General features: G+C 36.5%; 1 protein-coding gene and 1 long non-coding RNA gene across 3 annotated transcripts in view; one reads left to right on the plus strand and one right to left on the minus strand.

Annotated features, from left to right (window-relative positions):
* Positions 1–14,491, minus strand: part of PDCD6IP (programmed cell death 6 interacting protein) — a 62,849-nt gene that overhangs the window by 5,821 nt on the left and 42,537 nt on the right. For both annotated transcript variants that reach the window (XM_082348455.1, XM_082348454.1), the window contains exons 11-16: positions 14,366–14,477; positions 13,313–13,482; positions 8,379–8,627; positions 7,892–8,026; positions 6,541–6,635; positions 18–141 (exon numbers count right to left, since the gene is read on the minus strand). In XM_082348455.1, the coding sequence (XP_082204581.1) occupies positions 18–141; positions 6,541–6,635; positions 7,892–8,026; positions 8,379–8,627; positions 13,313–13,482; positions 14,366–14,477 (885 nt within the window). The remainder of the gene's footprint in view (positions 1–17; positions 142–6,540; positions 6,636–7,891; positions 8,027–8,378; positions 8,628–13,312; positions 13,483–14,365; positions 14,478–14,491) is intronic.
* LOC309608556 overlaps positions 149–14,491 on the plus strand; it is a 75,912-nt gene continuing 61,569 nt past the window's right edge. The window contains exon 1 of the long non-coding RNA XR_014232964.1: positions 149–2,025. This is a non-coding gene — a long non-coding RNA (uncharacterized lncRNA). The remainder of the gene's footprint in view (positions 2,026–14,491) is intronic.

Raw genomic sequence — 14,491 nt, forward strand, 5'->3', positions numbered from 1 at the left:
TGTGGTTGCTTACTGACCGGCATGGTTCTTGGCGCTGGAGTTGGAGGCGTTGGCGTGTGTCCCCCTGCTGGAGAGGACTGATACGCAGGTGTAGGAATTGAAGGAGCACTAGGTTCTCTGGCAATGCTTTGTTGCAAGTCCCTTATTAAAGACAGAAGTGTTAGAAATTAACACAATTTTGAAAACCAACACATACAAAACACCAGATCTTTTTCTTACTTTCATACTTCACGTATGAAACACAGAAAATATACTCAAAACAATGATGGTATTTTAAAATATACTACATTTCTGTTCTTGACTAGAACTAACTGAAATCTTCTTTCTTCCTACTATTGAATAAAATAAAGATAGTTCTTATTCTGTTTCTGAAGACCAGGGAAAAAGGTAAACTTTTTCAGAGATCATAGTTAGAGCCAGACTAAGGAACATGTCAAACTGAGCAAGTGAGCCTAAGAAATTGCCCTCTCTCTAACAGGAGGTCGTCCCCTAGATGAGAAACTCATAACATAATAATCTAAAAATTATCGGAAAACTACAACTGTACATAGTTACCTAGCTAATATTTTAATCGCTGTATTGTATCAGTGTTTACAAAAAACAACAACCTATTCGAAACCACTGAGCAAATTTCTTGATGAAAACTTTAAAACCATTGTGCAAATTTCTTGATGAAAACTTTCTGACAGATATTTGAAATGTGGCACTGAGAGAGTTTATGTTAAAAGATACCTCATAATCTATTATTAAGGTAAATTCATTAAAGATAGAGGTTGAAAGGACCATTAAAATACAGTATTAAAAATTTTGTTAATATTTTAAAGTCTCCTCTAACAATAAATTGGAATCTCACTAAACAAAACCCTGAAGTAAAATACACTCTATGAAGTACTTGGTATTGATCAACTTCTCACTGTGCTCATTCACATGCACAGAGCAGTAAACGTGACATGTCCTGAAATGTCTACAACAGGACCTATTGTCTTGATGTTAACAATTAACAGCAACTCCGAGTCCCCCAGACCACACTTTCGCTGTCAAAAACAATCCCAGTTGTAAGATAAATTAGACACTCCACATAGAAAGAAAACTTACACACATTCATCAAGAAATCAAAACTACTTCTTAATGTGTGTAAATTTGTAATAAATGCTTCCAATATAAACTATAAGTTTTTAGTCAATATTAAAATTTGAAAAAGGTCAAACTTTGAAACATCTAATATATATGTGTGTATATATATATAACTCACATATAGTAAATATAACATAATTATATTTAATATTTTAAATATTTTACTTATTTATTATAATTATCTTTACAATTATTTAATTAGATTTTGAGTATATTTAATCATAAACACAATATCTAGCATGTATAATTATAATATATTATAAAGCATATAAGACATAATATTTTTTCCTTTGATAAACTCCAGAGATGGTTGCAGTAAATAACACATTTATAGGACAAATGAGAATTTCCTAGCCACTTACTAATTATATAAATCAAAGCTATTAAATCACAGAGCCATTTCTGTTTGTTTCACAAACTGGGCTTCTCTGCAAGACTGAGTCTGAACAAAGAGTTCTATGGCTAAAAAAAAAAAAAAGGCCAAGGGTACAGATACAATGTCAAAAATAAAGTTAGACTAGTTGGTGGTACTATAAAAAACATGAAATACCTATAATTATTTAGATTAATTTAATATAATTTTCTGAAAAGGTAATATATTCACTTGATTCAAAAACTAAAAAGTGACAGGCCACTATCTACAAATTCTCATTCCACCATCCACTACCACAAACAGACAGCCACTATTTTTTATTTCTTATGAATCTGACCAGAGCTTCCTTATCAGAAATAAACCAATTCAAACGTGTATTTTTATCTTCTTCCTTTTTACATAAGAAGCATACTTTACACTGTCTGTAACCTTGTGTTTTTTTTACCATTATTTATCTCAGAGATTTTTCTACATGGGTAAATAGAAAACATCCTTTTTTTAAAAAAAATAGCTGCATAGTATTTCACTGTACAGATGTAGCTTTATTTCACCAGCCCTGGACATTTGCTTTGTTTTTATTCTTTTACTGGTACAAGCAACTTAGAAATGAATTCATTGATAAGTATGTCATTTCTAGCATACACCCTCAGAATAAATTCTCAAAAGCAGACCTTTCCAGGTCCCACACAAGTGCCCCACACAAGGACTGCCCCAATGTGCCTTCTCACAGCAACGGATGAGACCTGCTCCCCTACGTGTGCCAATAAAGCATGTTATCAAATTTCCAAATTTTTGCCAATCTGAAAAATGTTCTTTTTTTTTTTTTTTTTTTGGCCATGCCACATGGCATGCAGGATCTTAGTTCCCCAACCAGGGATCGAACTCGTGCCCCCTGCAGTGGAAGCACGGAGTCTTAACCACTGGACCACCAGGGAAATCCCTGAAAAATGTTATTTCAGAGTAATTTTAATTCATATTTATTTTATATTGAGCGAGGCTAGGTATTTTTTCATATGCTTAAGAACCACTCATATTTCATCTGCAGAATTTCTGTTCACATCCTTTCCCAATTTTTCTACTGAGTTTTTCCCTCCTCATTAGTATCTAGGAGTTCTTTATAAATTACGTAAATTTGCCTTTTGCCCATGAATAAGTTTCAAATATTTTTCCCCAGTTTATTACATTTTGACTCTTCTTATCATGTTATGATGAACTTTTTTTTTTTTATGGCTTTTGGGTTTTAAGTCAGAATTAAAAAGACCCTTCCTATTTCAGCTTTACTAAGAAATTCTCTGATACTCTCTTTTCATTTCATTTTATACATTTCAATTATGATCCTTTTGGAACTTATTCTGAGGTAAAAATAAAACTTTTGTTTTTTAAATGGCTAGGCACTTGTCTCTTCTTCTGACTGACTTAGGATCTTTTTTTACACTAAATTCACATATGTATTTGAATCTACTCCTATTTTCTGTCTTTGGTCTAATGTGCCAGTATCACTGTGTTTTAATTAGAGACAATATTACATATTTTAATATCTGGCAAATTAGTTTCCCCTTACTGTTATTATTATTCAGTTTTCCTGGCTAAACTTGTTTAACGGTTTTCCTACTTGAGCTTTAGGATCAACTTGTCTAGTTTTACATGAAAATCTGTTGATTCTTTTTTTAATCAAAATTATGTTGAGGGACTTCCCTGGTGGTCCAGTGGTAAAGAATCTGCCTTCCAATGCAGGGGACGCGGGTTTGATCCCTGGTCAGGGAACTAAGATCCCACGTGCCATGGGGCAACTAAGCCTGCGCGCCACAACTACTGAGCTTGCGTGCCTCAACAAGAGAGCCTGCATGCCGCAAACTACAGAGCCCATGCGCCCTGGAGCCCCCGCGCCACAACTACAGAGCCCATGCGCCCTAGAGCCCACATGCCACAACTAGAGAGACGCCCAAGCACTGCAACGAAGAGACCACGTGCCGCAATGAAAGATCCCGCGTGCCGCAACTAAGACCCGATGCAGCCAAAAAAATAAAAAAGAAAAAAATAAATATTTTTAAAAATTATGTTGACTACGTAAGTTTATTTAGAACTGACATCTTCATGAAGCTGTCTCATCCTATCTAAGGACATGATACGTCTTTCAGCTTGCTCAAGTCCTCTTTTGTGTCCTTGAATAGTGTTTCAAAGTTTTCTTCATACAGGTCTAATAAATGACAAATTTATTCCTATGTATTTTATCTTTCTTATTGCTATTTTAAGTGAAGTCTTTTCCTCCATTATATCTTCTATGTGTTTATTTGTATGAAGGCTATTGATTTTTTTAAAATATTTATTTATTTATTTATTTGGCTGCACTGTGGGACCTTTCTTTAGTTGCTGCATGTGGGATTCAGTTCCCTGACCAGGGATCGAACCCAGGCCCCCTGCATTGGGAGTGTGGGGTCTTAGTCACTGGACCACGAGGGAAGTCCCAAGGCTATTGATTTCTACAAATTATTTTTATAATCACCTATCTTCAGTAACAATTCCTTTATTATTTGCAGAGTTTGAGGGTTGATTCTTTTGGGTTTTCAAGATGTATAATCATAAAGTCTGTAAGTAGTGATAGTTTTACCTCCTCCTTTCCAATTTTTCTATCTCTAATTTCCTCTTCTTTTCTAATGGTGTAGTCTGGTATTGCCAATATAATATTAAATAACAGCATTGATAATGGGCATTTGTCTTTAGGGAGAATGTTTATAGCATTTCTCCATTAACCATGAAGCTGAGTTTTGTGCAGATATAAACAGATAAATAGATCTATTGTATATATACACACATACACATATATTTGCATGTTAAGGAAGTCAATTAATTCCTATTTTGAGTACCAGAATAGTTATTTTCTCATGCTTCTTCCTCATCTATGAAGAGAATCTTTTTCTCCTTAGATGTAAAACTACTGAACCAATCACTGCATTACTGGAATAACCACCCACTCCCCCTTGGTCATGGTTCTTTATTAATATACTGGAGAATATCAATGGCAAGTATTTTATTTAGAAATTTTGCATCCATATTCATAAATGAAACTGGTTTGAAGATTTTTGTTTTAATCTTTGTCAGATTTACTTATCAGTAAAACTAATTAGGAGGGTTTTTTTTAACCTCTAGAACCATTTAAAAAGCATTCTAATTATTTGCTTTTTAAAGGTTTAGTAGAAAAACTGAAAACAACTGGCCCTGCTCTTTCTTGGGGGGGTGGAAGAAAGTAGCTCTTAACTTCGCCCACTTCAATGGGAAACTGTTTAAACATGGACAGAGACAAGAATAACGGTCAGGCCATCGGAAGGGCTCAAGAATGGCTCATGAGTATAACAGTCTCTGGGTCCTTTACATTCATTACTAATGAGCACGTGGCTCTGTATACACCTGAAGGACAGGCTGACTGGATATAAAATCTTTGCCTCACATTTGCTTCCTTTGAGTGGAACACAAGCAATCACTCCACTCTCTTCTAGCATGCAGTGCTGCCAGCCTGAATTTTTTTCACCTTTTTATAAACTGACCTGATCTTTTTGCCTGACTGCCTTAATAGGATTCTGCTATTATCTTTTAAGACTAATAATTTATATGCTGGGGTGTTGACAGTTCTTGTTCATTTCTCCTGATCATATGATATATCCTTTCAACAAGACTTATTTTAGGAAAATGTTCTTGAGTCATATCACTAAATATTTGTTCTGGTCACTGTTTTGGTTTTTCTTCTTTGAAGGGAATTCAGTTTTACATATATTGGATCCTCTCTGCCCACTTTCTCTAATCCTTTTCCATCCTTTCCTTACTTTGGTTTCATTTTCTTTGATTTCTTCTTTTCTACTTTGTGCTCCTGTGTTCTCTTCATCGTCTATTCTCCGTTTTGCTCCTTCCCATTTCATCTTATACCTGTGATGGCTTTGTTCGTCTCTTCCACTTGTTTCCTGAATCCCGACACCTCACGTTTTAGCGCCTCCTGTTTTCTTACCATTTTCCTTGAGTTCTGGTACTTGTTTGTCGTGATCCTTAATGACTGCTTCCTAGCCTTTTCTTTTTTATTTTTTTAAATTCATGGTAAATTTTTCATCTGTTCTGTGGCATTATTCTGGTGAATGTTCTTCATCTATTAAGTTTAGTAAAATTTTGTTCTCTTTCTCACCTCAATGTATATAGTATCTTTGTATCGATGTTGCATCAACTCTCTATTCATTACTCCACATGGAATGAGTCCTATGTTACTCGCCCAGCTTTCCCAGTAGGCCCCTGCAGAAAGTGACTTTGCTGACATTTTCTGAGCTATAAACCCTCTCTCCCTCATGTTCTGTGCCTCTAGTTTCATGTAAGGAATCTATTTGCCACTTCAAAGTAAACTGCTTATGTTTATTGGCATTTCCTAAGATCTGTTGCCCTGAGCTGTTCTGCTATCACTTCTGTGACATCACTGTTCTTCCTACATCTAGTTTCCACTCCTTTTCACTCTTTTGTTTTCAGATCATGCAGTTGTTTGCTTGTCGCTTTGTAAAACACCATGGAGGGGACTTCCCTGGTGGTGCAGTGGTTAAGAATCCGCCTGCCAATGCAGGGGACACGGGTTTGATCCCTGGTCCAGGAAGATCCCACACGCCACGGAGCAACTAAGCCTGTGCGCCACAACTACTGAGCCTGCGCTCTAGAGCCTGCAAGCCACACTACTGAGCCCGCATGCCACAACTACTGAAGCCCACATGCCAAGAACCCATGCTCCACAACAAGAGAAGCCACCGCTTGCCACAACTAGAGAAAGCCCGTGTGCAGCAACAAAGACCCAACACAGCCAAAAATAAAAAATAAATAAATAAATTTATTAAAAAGCAAACAAACAAACAAAGAAACACCATGGAGGAAAGGAAGGAAATTGCCAACTCACACTGCCAACTCACCACAAAAGTCTCCACATATGATTTTTTAAAAAGAGGTAGCAAGAATATTATTTTTTTAAAGAAAAATACTTCAAAAGTACAATTTAATACACAAAATAAACTTACTTTAAGAGTTCATCCCTCTCTGTCTTCCGTGCAAACACTATATCACTGCATTTGTTCTGGAACCTGATGAGTATTTCAGTCAGCTCATTGTAAAACTATGAGCAAAGAACAAACACAAGTGATAAACCAGAACAATTTTTAATCTAAGAGGAACACAATCTAAAGCTCCTTTGTCAATAACAGTTAAAGCTACAGAGCTAAAATCCTCTGCATGAGAGACAGTCATACCACTTAAGTCCAGTAACTTAATATTAAATATGACCTAAGATTCCCTAAGAAAATAAAAATAATAAAATCATCGTTAGAAAGCACTGTCACCTTGTAAAAATAAAATACAGTGTGTGTGAAAAAAAAAAAAAAAAAAAAAAGAAAGCACTGTCACCAAAAATTAAGTGGCAACAAGTTAAAAGTTTCATGATCATGAACAAGTTCCCAATTCCTAGAGAAAAGTCAACTTCTTAATAAAGATTCTAAACCTATTTAAGTGGAAGTATTAGATTTGCACATTCACTTCAGAAATGCAGGCATCATTTCAGAAACCCTCAGAAGAATTTCCAAAGGCACTCTGGTGAGTTTTCTCAGCTTATCTATTTCAACAAAGCATTTTAAACTGAATTAAAATGGCATTTTACTATCCTCTCTCTTTAGAAGGCTTTGGCAGTATTTCCATGCTCTCTTCAGAGGGTTTGACATTATATCTACCGTATTTACATCAAGATAACTTTATTAAGTGATCATTATGGAGTTAAAGTACCAAAAGGAATTATGTATTTGAAAAACTTAAAAATCACTTGTTCCCTCAAAAGCAAAGTAATTGGTAAAAACAAATATAAGCATTTCCCTAAAATATTTAAAGGAAAGGCAAGAAAATACTTAAACATATTTAGTAAGCACTCTGAGTCATAAGCAGATCACAAATCTATCATAATCCAAACCACCAGCACAGAATATAAAAGCCATACACACCCCCTTCCCCACCATATATCGGCTTTGACTACTACTCCTGGTTCCCTCATAATTCACTCAGATTGGCCAACTTTCTATCCCCCAACAAAGTGTCACTGACATTTTGACCTCTCTGTGCTAATTCCTGCTACCTGAAATGAATGCCTACACACCCTCTTTCTGCCTGGTGAAATATAAAATTCATTCCGCAAAGTTCCCATGAAATACTCCCACCTTCATTAAGCTTTCTCCCATTTATACCAAAGCTCTCAGGGGCCAAAGTCATTAAAGCTAAGAAATTCAAGACAGAATGATTTGGTCCAACTGGAAATACCAATTAACTTCCCAAACTATATCCTCACACCCACACTGCTTAGTTAGCTCTTGTTTCTTTTGTGCTTCATACCTTTGTGCCCTCCTTCAAATTAGCTACAAGTTCAACAAAGTTGTCATACGCAACAGCTAAATTCTTCAAAACTTCTTCTCTTAAATTAGCTTCATTGTTAGACTGTTTCATTTTTGAAAATTCCTGGTGTGAGACCTTGTTAAAAGAAAGATTTATGCAGTTACACTTATTTATCAAGTTAATATAGCTCATAACATTTGTACTGATACTTTCCCAACTATGAAAATTATATATGATTTCATGCAGTTATTACTAGATATTTACCTAATATATTCCTTTTGGAGTAACACAGTACTTTACAGCTTTCCTTAAGTAAAAAATACCACAAATTCAGTGGGTATGAAAATATAACCAATAACATTTACAGATTTCTATTAATATGTAACATTTGCAAAAAACACAATCCTAAATGGATACAGATTTAGTCCAGGTTTATCCTTCCTGTAATTTTTTTAATAAAAATCTTATTAAAGTATATAAACTTTACCTGAATATTTTTAAGAAGTCCTTCTTGTTTCTTTAGCGATTCTTGGACTTTAGCTGTAAGACCCCCATAGATTCGATCCAGTTCAGTAACAGAAATAGCTTCTTCATTTATCACACCATCTTGAGCCAGAGCAGTCAAAAATTTGCTGGTCATGTCAAAATTCACTGATTTCAGGTCATTCTCCAGCCCCTCTCTTTCCTTCTTTACTTCATCAAGATTTGTCAGTAAGGATTTTAAGACATTTACAACCTGAACAATTTAAAAAACTTAGTTTAATTGCCCAAAAAACAGAAGCCAATTTCAAGAAAGGAACTATATACAAAGGTTCACCAGGGTCAGGGAGAGACGATCTCTCAGAGAGCCAAGTATAAATTGTACATCAGGTTTATTTACATACAGACATTGCTGTACCTTTAGTGGATTCAGATTACAATAGCAGCAGCAATAATGATAACAGGTCTACTGAACATCTATTATGTGCCAGGCACTGTCCTAAACACTTTACAAATATAATTTAATGTATTCCTTACAATACCCCATAGGGTATATATTTATTACCTCTATTCCACAGATGGAGAAATTGCGTCCCAGAAAAATTAAGTTAACATGCCTAAGGTTGCACAGCTACTAAAAGGAGCAGAGGTGAAATCTGAGACCTAAGTCTGCCTAACTCCAAACCAATCTCTTAACCTCGCTACACTATACTGCATCCTTGTCACGAGGTAGAGGAAGGTATATATATATTTTTAATATTTATTTTATTTATTTATTTATTTATTTTTTGGCTGCATCGGGTCTTAGTTGCAGCATGTGGGATCTTCACTGCAGCACACAGGATTCTCTCTAGTTGTGGCGTGTGGGTTTTCTCTCTCTAGTTGTGGCACGTGGGCTCCAGAGTGCGTGGGCTCTGTAGTTTGAGGCACATGGGCGCTCTAGTTGAAGCGCGTGGGCTTAGTTGCCCCGCGGCATGTGGGATCTTAGTTCCCTGACCAGGGACTGAACCCATGTCCTCTGCGTTGGAAGGCGGATTCTTTACCACTGGACTACTAGGGAAGTCCCCAGAAGGTATGTTTTTGTCCAGTAAAGAGATACCCTATTTTGTCGACCTAGCGAGACTGAGAGAGAGAGAGACATGGAGACAGAAACAGAGATACGGATATATACGGAGAGAGCACTCGAGAGAGACAGACAGACAGACAGAAAGCTATAAGCCGTATGTTTCTTTTATATCCTGGGAGAGAAAGAGCGGGTGGGTTCTGTACCTCTCTTCACATCATGAGTTCTGCCTCTTACTCGGTCCAGGCAGTCTCTGACTAACACCCACATGATTCATAAACACCCCGTTGTAGTAATAGTGTTAGAGTGTTCAAGCGCCCTCTAAGGCCACCCATGAGCTGCCCCCTTTCACTCACATCTCTTCACACTTCTGCTAGGACCAGCAGGGAGAACAGCAACCCCAAGCCCCCTATTCTGCTTGCCCCAGGGATGCTCATAGAAAGAAAGTGGGGAAAGACAAAGGAAGAAGGGGCCGTCCATGAACCCCATCTACACCCCTGTCTGTCTTCCTACCAGCAGCACTTCCAGCTCCAAAGGATCTGCTCACCTACTGCCTGTTTCTAAGAAGCTCTGTCCGGCTCTTCAGTCCATGGCCTTAGTTAGCTCCCTGACAAGAGGGTCCAGGGCGACCTTCCCATGTGAAAACCAAAGACCTGAGGAAAAGTCTCAAGTTTCTTCTACATTTTGGCCTCTGTTACCACCATATCTCCTAAGTGTCCTATCTTAAATTCAGTCTCTTAACATGCAGAGCAGTGCAAAGAAATGGTCTTAGAGGTCCAAGAAGCATCAAACCACAGACACTCTAAAAGGAAGGAAGAGGAGAATCATACCTGGATGGACATCGCAAAGTCTATTAAAGGGATATCTAGTGGAATTTGATGTTAGACAAAGTGGAGCAAAGTCTTGCTTCCAAATGACTTCCAGGACATATTGTTAAATGAAAAAAGGTATGTCGCATTTTCAGTGAGAAGGGAAATCAGAATACAAAGCTATACACACACATAATATATGATATGTAACTGTGTGCATATGTATTTTTCACAAAAATAAAAGCACTAAGCACAAACCAAAAACTAATGAATATTGTTACTTACATAGAGCAGATGGGAACAAGGTAGAAAGAAAAGGGGTGAGATTTCTCTGCATGAACCTTTTGAATCATGAACATCCTTTTACACATCCAAAACACAAAATTAAATCAAAACGTGAATACAGAAACAAATGAAACTAGTTGTCTAGCAAAGTGAAATATGATGACATCGAAAAAAATACTTCAACTCTGACTACACTCCCTTAGTGAATATAATGGGCTTAGTTACTGTATAACCAAGGGCAGTTTACCTGGAAAACTCAATTTTCTCACCTGCAAAACAAGAATAATAGTACCTATATGTCAGGACTGTTGTAAAGATGAAATAATCCATATAAAGTGCTCAATGTAATTTCTAACAGGCTAAGTGTTCAGTCAGTAGTAGCCATTATTATCAACTGTTAGTTAGGTTTCATGGTTTAACTCTATACTTCATGTGCATTGTGGACTAAAGAGGCTTAGGCATCTAAGCACTTAGACAAGAACAGAGTAACAACAAGGAACAGACCAAGAATTAAGTATCCCTTATTTTGCTGAATTACAACTATTTCTGTAACTATGTGACACATTTTGCATTGGGGGGATATAACAGCATATAAATTTGAAAAGGCTGTGACAGTTTTATCTGTTGGCATATTTAAACTGATAATGGAACCTCAACCATGACTATGACCCTATGTGAAGGTTGCTTGGCTATTAGGAGAGTAAGAAATGTCATTTTCCTCTATATATAAGTTATGTCTAACAAAAGTTAGAAAATGTTTAAGTAGCCAAGTGAAATAAAGCTGGGGGAGAAAAAGGAATATGCAGAATTGGTCTTAAAAAATAGTCTAGTAAACAAAGCTGAAAGTCAGGAACACTATTACCTTGAAATAGACTGACTGTCTCTTACGTAGTATAAAAACTAAGATCCTCTAAGTACCTAAAACCAGATGCCCAAACAGAACAAAGACAAATAACTAGTTAGTTGGCCTGTTCATAATGACAGAAAAAAACAGCCCCAGCTGTTATGCTTGGACCTCTTAATAAAACATGTACTTTGTATCACTTTAATAATCAGCAATTCAAATGGTTGAGTTTTTCTCATAAAAACTCTGGCTAATGTGTCACCAACTACGATGATAACTATCTGAAATAGCTTTAATAAACACATGATGTTTGCCTTTTCTGATAAAGGCACATGATGAATGAATATTAAGAACACTGAAAATTGTTGATTACCTCTCTGCAGAAAATCTAGTTTCAGTAAAATCACTTCATATTGACTATAAAAGTTTTCTTCCCCTATGTAATACCACTGTGAATTAACAAAGCAGCTACTACTGAATAAAATAACATATCAGTACATGCTCATTCTGATTTTGCTTAGCAAAGACCATTTTTGCTTTTCTATAGAAAGCAGGAGAATAAAAGGACAAAAGCCATATAAGTTCTGAGTCATGCATGTGACACTAAAAAGAAAAAACGAGGATACTAAACAGAGATGTTTTTTCTAAAATAAAAAGGGGCCAGAACGTGTTGCTGTTCTATGGGTCTGCAGGCTCTGTTCTTCACAAGTTAATCTTCTAACCACCTTCCTTTTCTCCCCCACATCCTCAAAGCATCTAACTGGCAGTCATTGTTCCCTCAGGCACCCCTGCCTTGAGACGCAGGCTCTGTGCCCACCCACCAGCGCCGTCTTCTCCTCACTTCGGGGGCTGCTTCCACAGAACCTCAGGAGCCACTCTGGACACACCCACTCACTCAATCTTCTCAGATCCTACACATGTCCACTTTTCTGCCTGTCTACTGTTCTCATAAAGTGCCAATTTCTTAAGCCTCCTAAGCAAGGAGCTCCAAATGCTGGAACATAAGTACTTCATCACCTAAATTCTCACAGTATAGTTGAGACACTTTTCAACTTCTACCCTGTATTACAGTAATCCTTGTATATGTCTCATCTTCCACACTGGATCGTGAATTGAGGGTAAAGGCTGGATATTATGTGCATCTAGCATAGTGCCTTAAACAGTAGCTATTCATTAAGTCTTAGCTGAGTAAACACATGAAATGCTTCTGTGCAAAGACAAATAAGGAATGACAATGATAACTTCTGAGAACTACTATCCCAGGAAATTCACCTTTTTCAAGAAGTCTTCAGCACTATCTCTTGCCCTTTGGCTTATTTTCCTGTGTGCTTCGGGTCTCCTCTTATCCTCCTACATTACTTCACAGTGATCAGCCCACACTCTCCCCTTTTGGGACTTCACGAATCACACGCCCCACTACTGATTTTCTCCTTCCTGTCACCAGTAGAAATGTCATGATGATGTTATCCATTTATTAGATTAACAAGTACACCTTGACAACTTTCCCTTCAGAGGTACTCCCAGTGGAATATGGTGGAAGGTGGTATAGAATGATGTAAGAAACAAAGAATCTGTGGTCAGAAGAGTATCTGGCCAATCCAGTCCTTCCACTTCAAGGAAGTTCCTATACTTCCAAGCCTCTCCCTTTTATAAAATTTGAATTAAACCTGTGAACATATGAGGTACCTAGAATACAGTACCCAGTTCATAGGAGGCATTCAATACATGGAAATTATTACTACAGGATAGTAGTATTATTAATATAATTACTTTTTACACGGTGTATATATCATGCTACTCTAAAAACAAGCACCTCAATGTACATCAGCATTTTTAGAAAGATGCCAGTAAGGAAAAAAATTGGTAATTCATTGTATATAATGGCTTGAACATAGTTTACATAAGCAAATGATCACCCACATCAAAATACATGTCCTCACCTCGCTGCCCTGCATGGTCTTCGCTGGGTTAGCAGAAGGGATGGCAGCATTCAGCTCCAGCTCCGGCTTACACAGAAGTGCAATGGTGTCCCGGTGAGCCTGGTAACGCTCTTTCACCTGTCCATCTGCTTGCATAGCTTTATCCAAAACAGTTCTGAAGTTGCTTCCCTCTGTGGAGGGGGAAAAAAAAAATGTTACCAGGGCACAGTACTGATTTTAACAGTAATGTATATGAGCTGGTTGTACTTTTCTCTTCTCCAACTTTGTTTCCCCCTTCTATAAGTCCCAATTCACTAGATAATAGAAACTGAGCTATTAGTCTTTGCATTTTTGGTTTTGGAAAAATGACAAAATCAATTATAAAGCAAAAGCACAGTTACACCTTAAAATACATTTGTGGTTACTGTCCACCAAATAAAAGCCAATTGACATTAGTCTAATCTTTTCCTACAACTTGTGAATATAGAAAGATAACATTCACTCCAAAAATTGTCACAACTTATTTCAAAAGTATTCCTCTCTCAAAGGATCACTCCTTAAATCTGACTTAAAAGAAAAGCGGATATATTTTTAGAAAAATCTCAATAGTATTAATTACTTTTACAGAGAAATAAAACAAGTCTAGACATCATTTATCTTAACAAGTACAAAATCTTAATATTCAAAGTCTTAAAAGTAATAATTTGGTTTCAGGTTAACTGTTAAAACTCATCTTTTACTACCCACTACTAAGTGAAATGAAATTACAAAACCATATATATAATACAATCTCATTTATGTTTTTAAAATATGCATAGAGCTTGGAATAGGAAATGAGAGTTATTACAGGATCATTTTAATTTTTACTTTCTTAAGAATTTGAACTTCTCATAATGAACGTGGATTACCCTTGTTATTTTTTGTCTTACACGGAACTGAAGAAAAACACCTGGATTTTCATAATAGCAGTTTCAAAAAAAACACGTTTACATCAGAGCCTACTTCAATCAAGCAAAAAACATGGATCCAAACTGAGAACTTACTCAAGTCAAAGTCATTTATGCACATTCTTACCTGCTCTTAAAGGCTTATAGAGTTCATTGGATGGCGTCCTTTGCCAGCGTTCCTTGAATTTTGCTCTTAAATCATTGTCAGTTGTTTCTTCTTCATCCAACAGTCTTAGTGACTTTTAAAAAGAAG

The sequence above is a fragment of the Balaenoptera borealis genome, assembly GCF_965194805.1.
Source record: "Balaenoptera borealis genome assembly, chromosome: 12".
Lineage (NCBI taxonomy): Eukaryota > Metazoa > Chordata > Mammalia > Artiodactyla > Balaenopteridae > Balaenoptera > Balaenoptera borealis.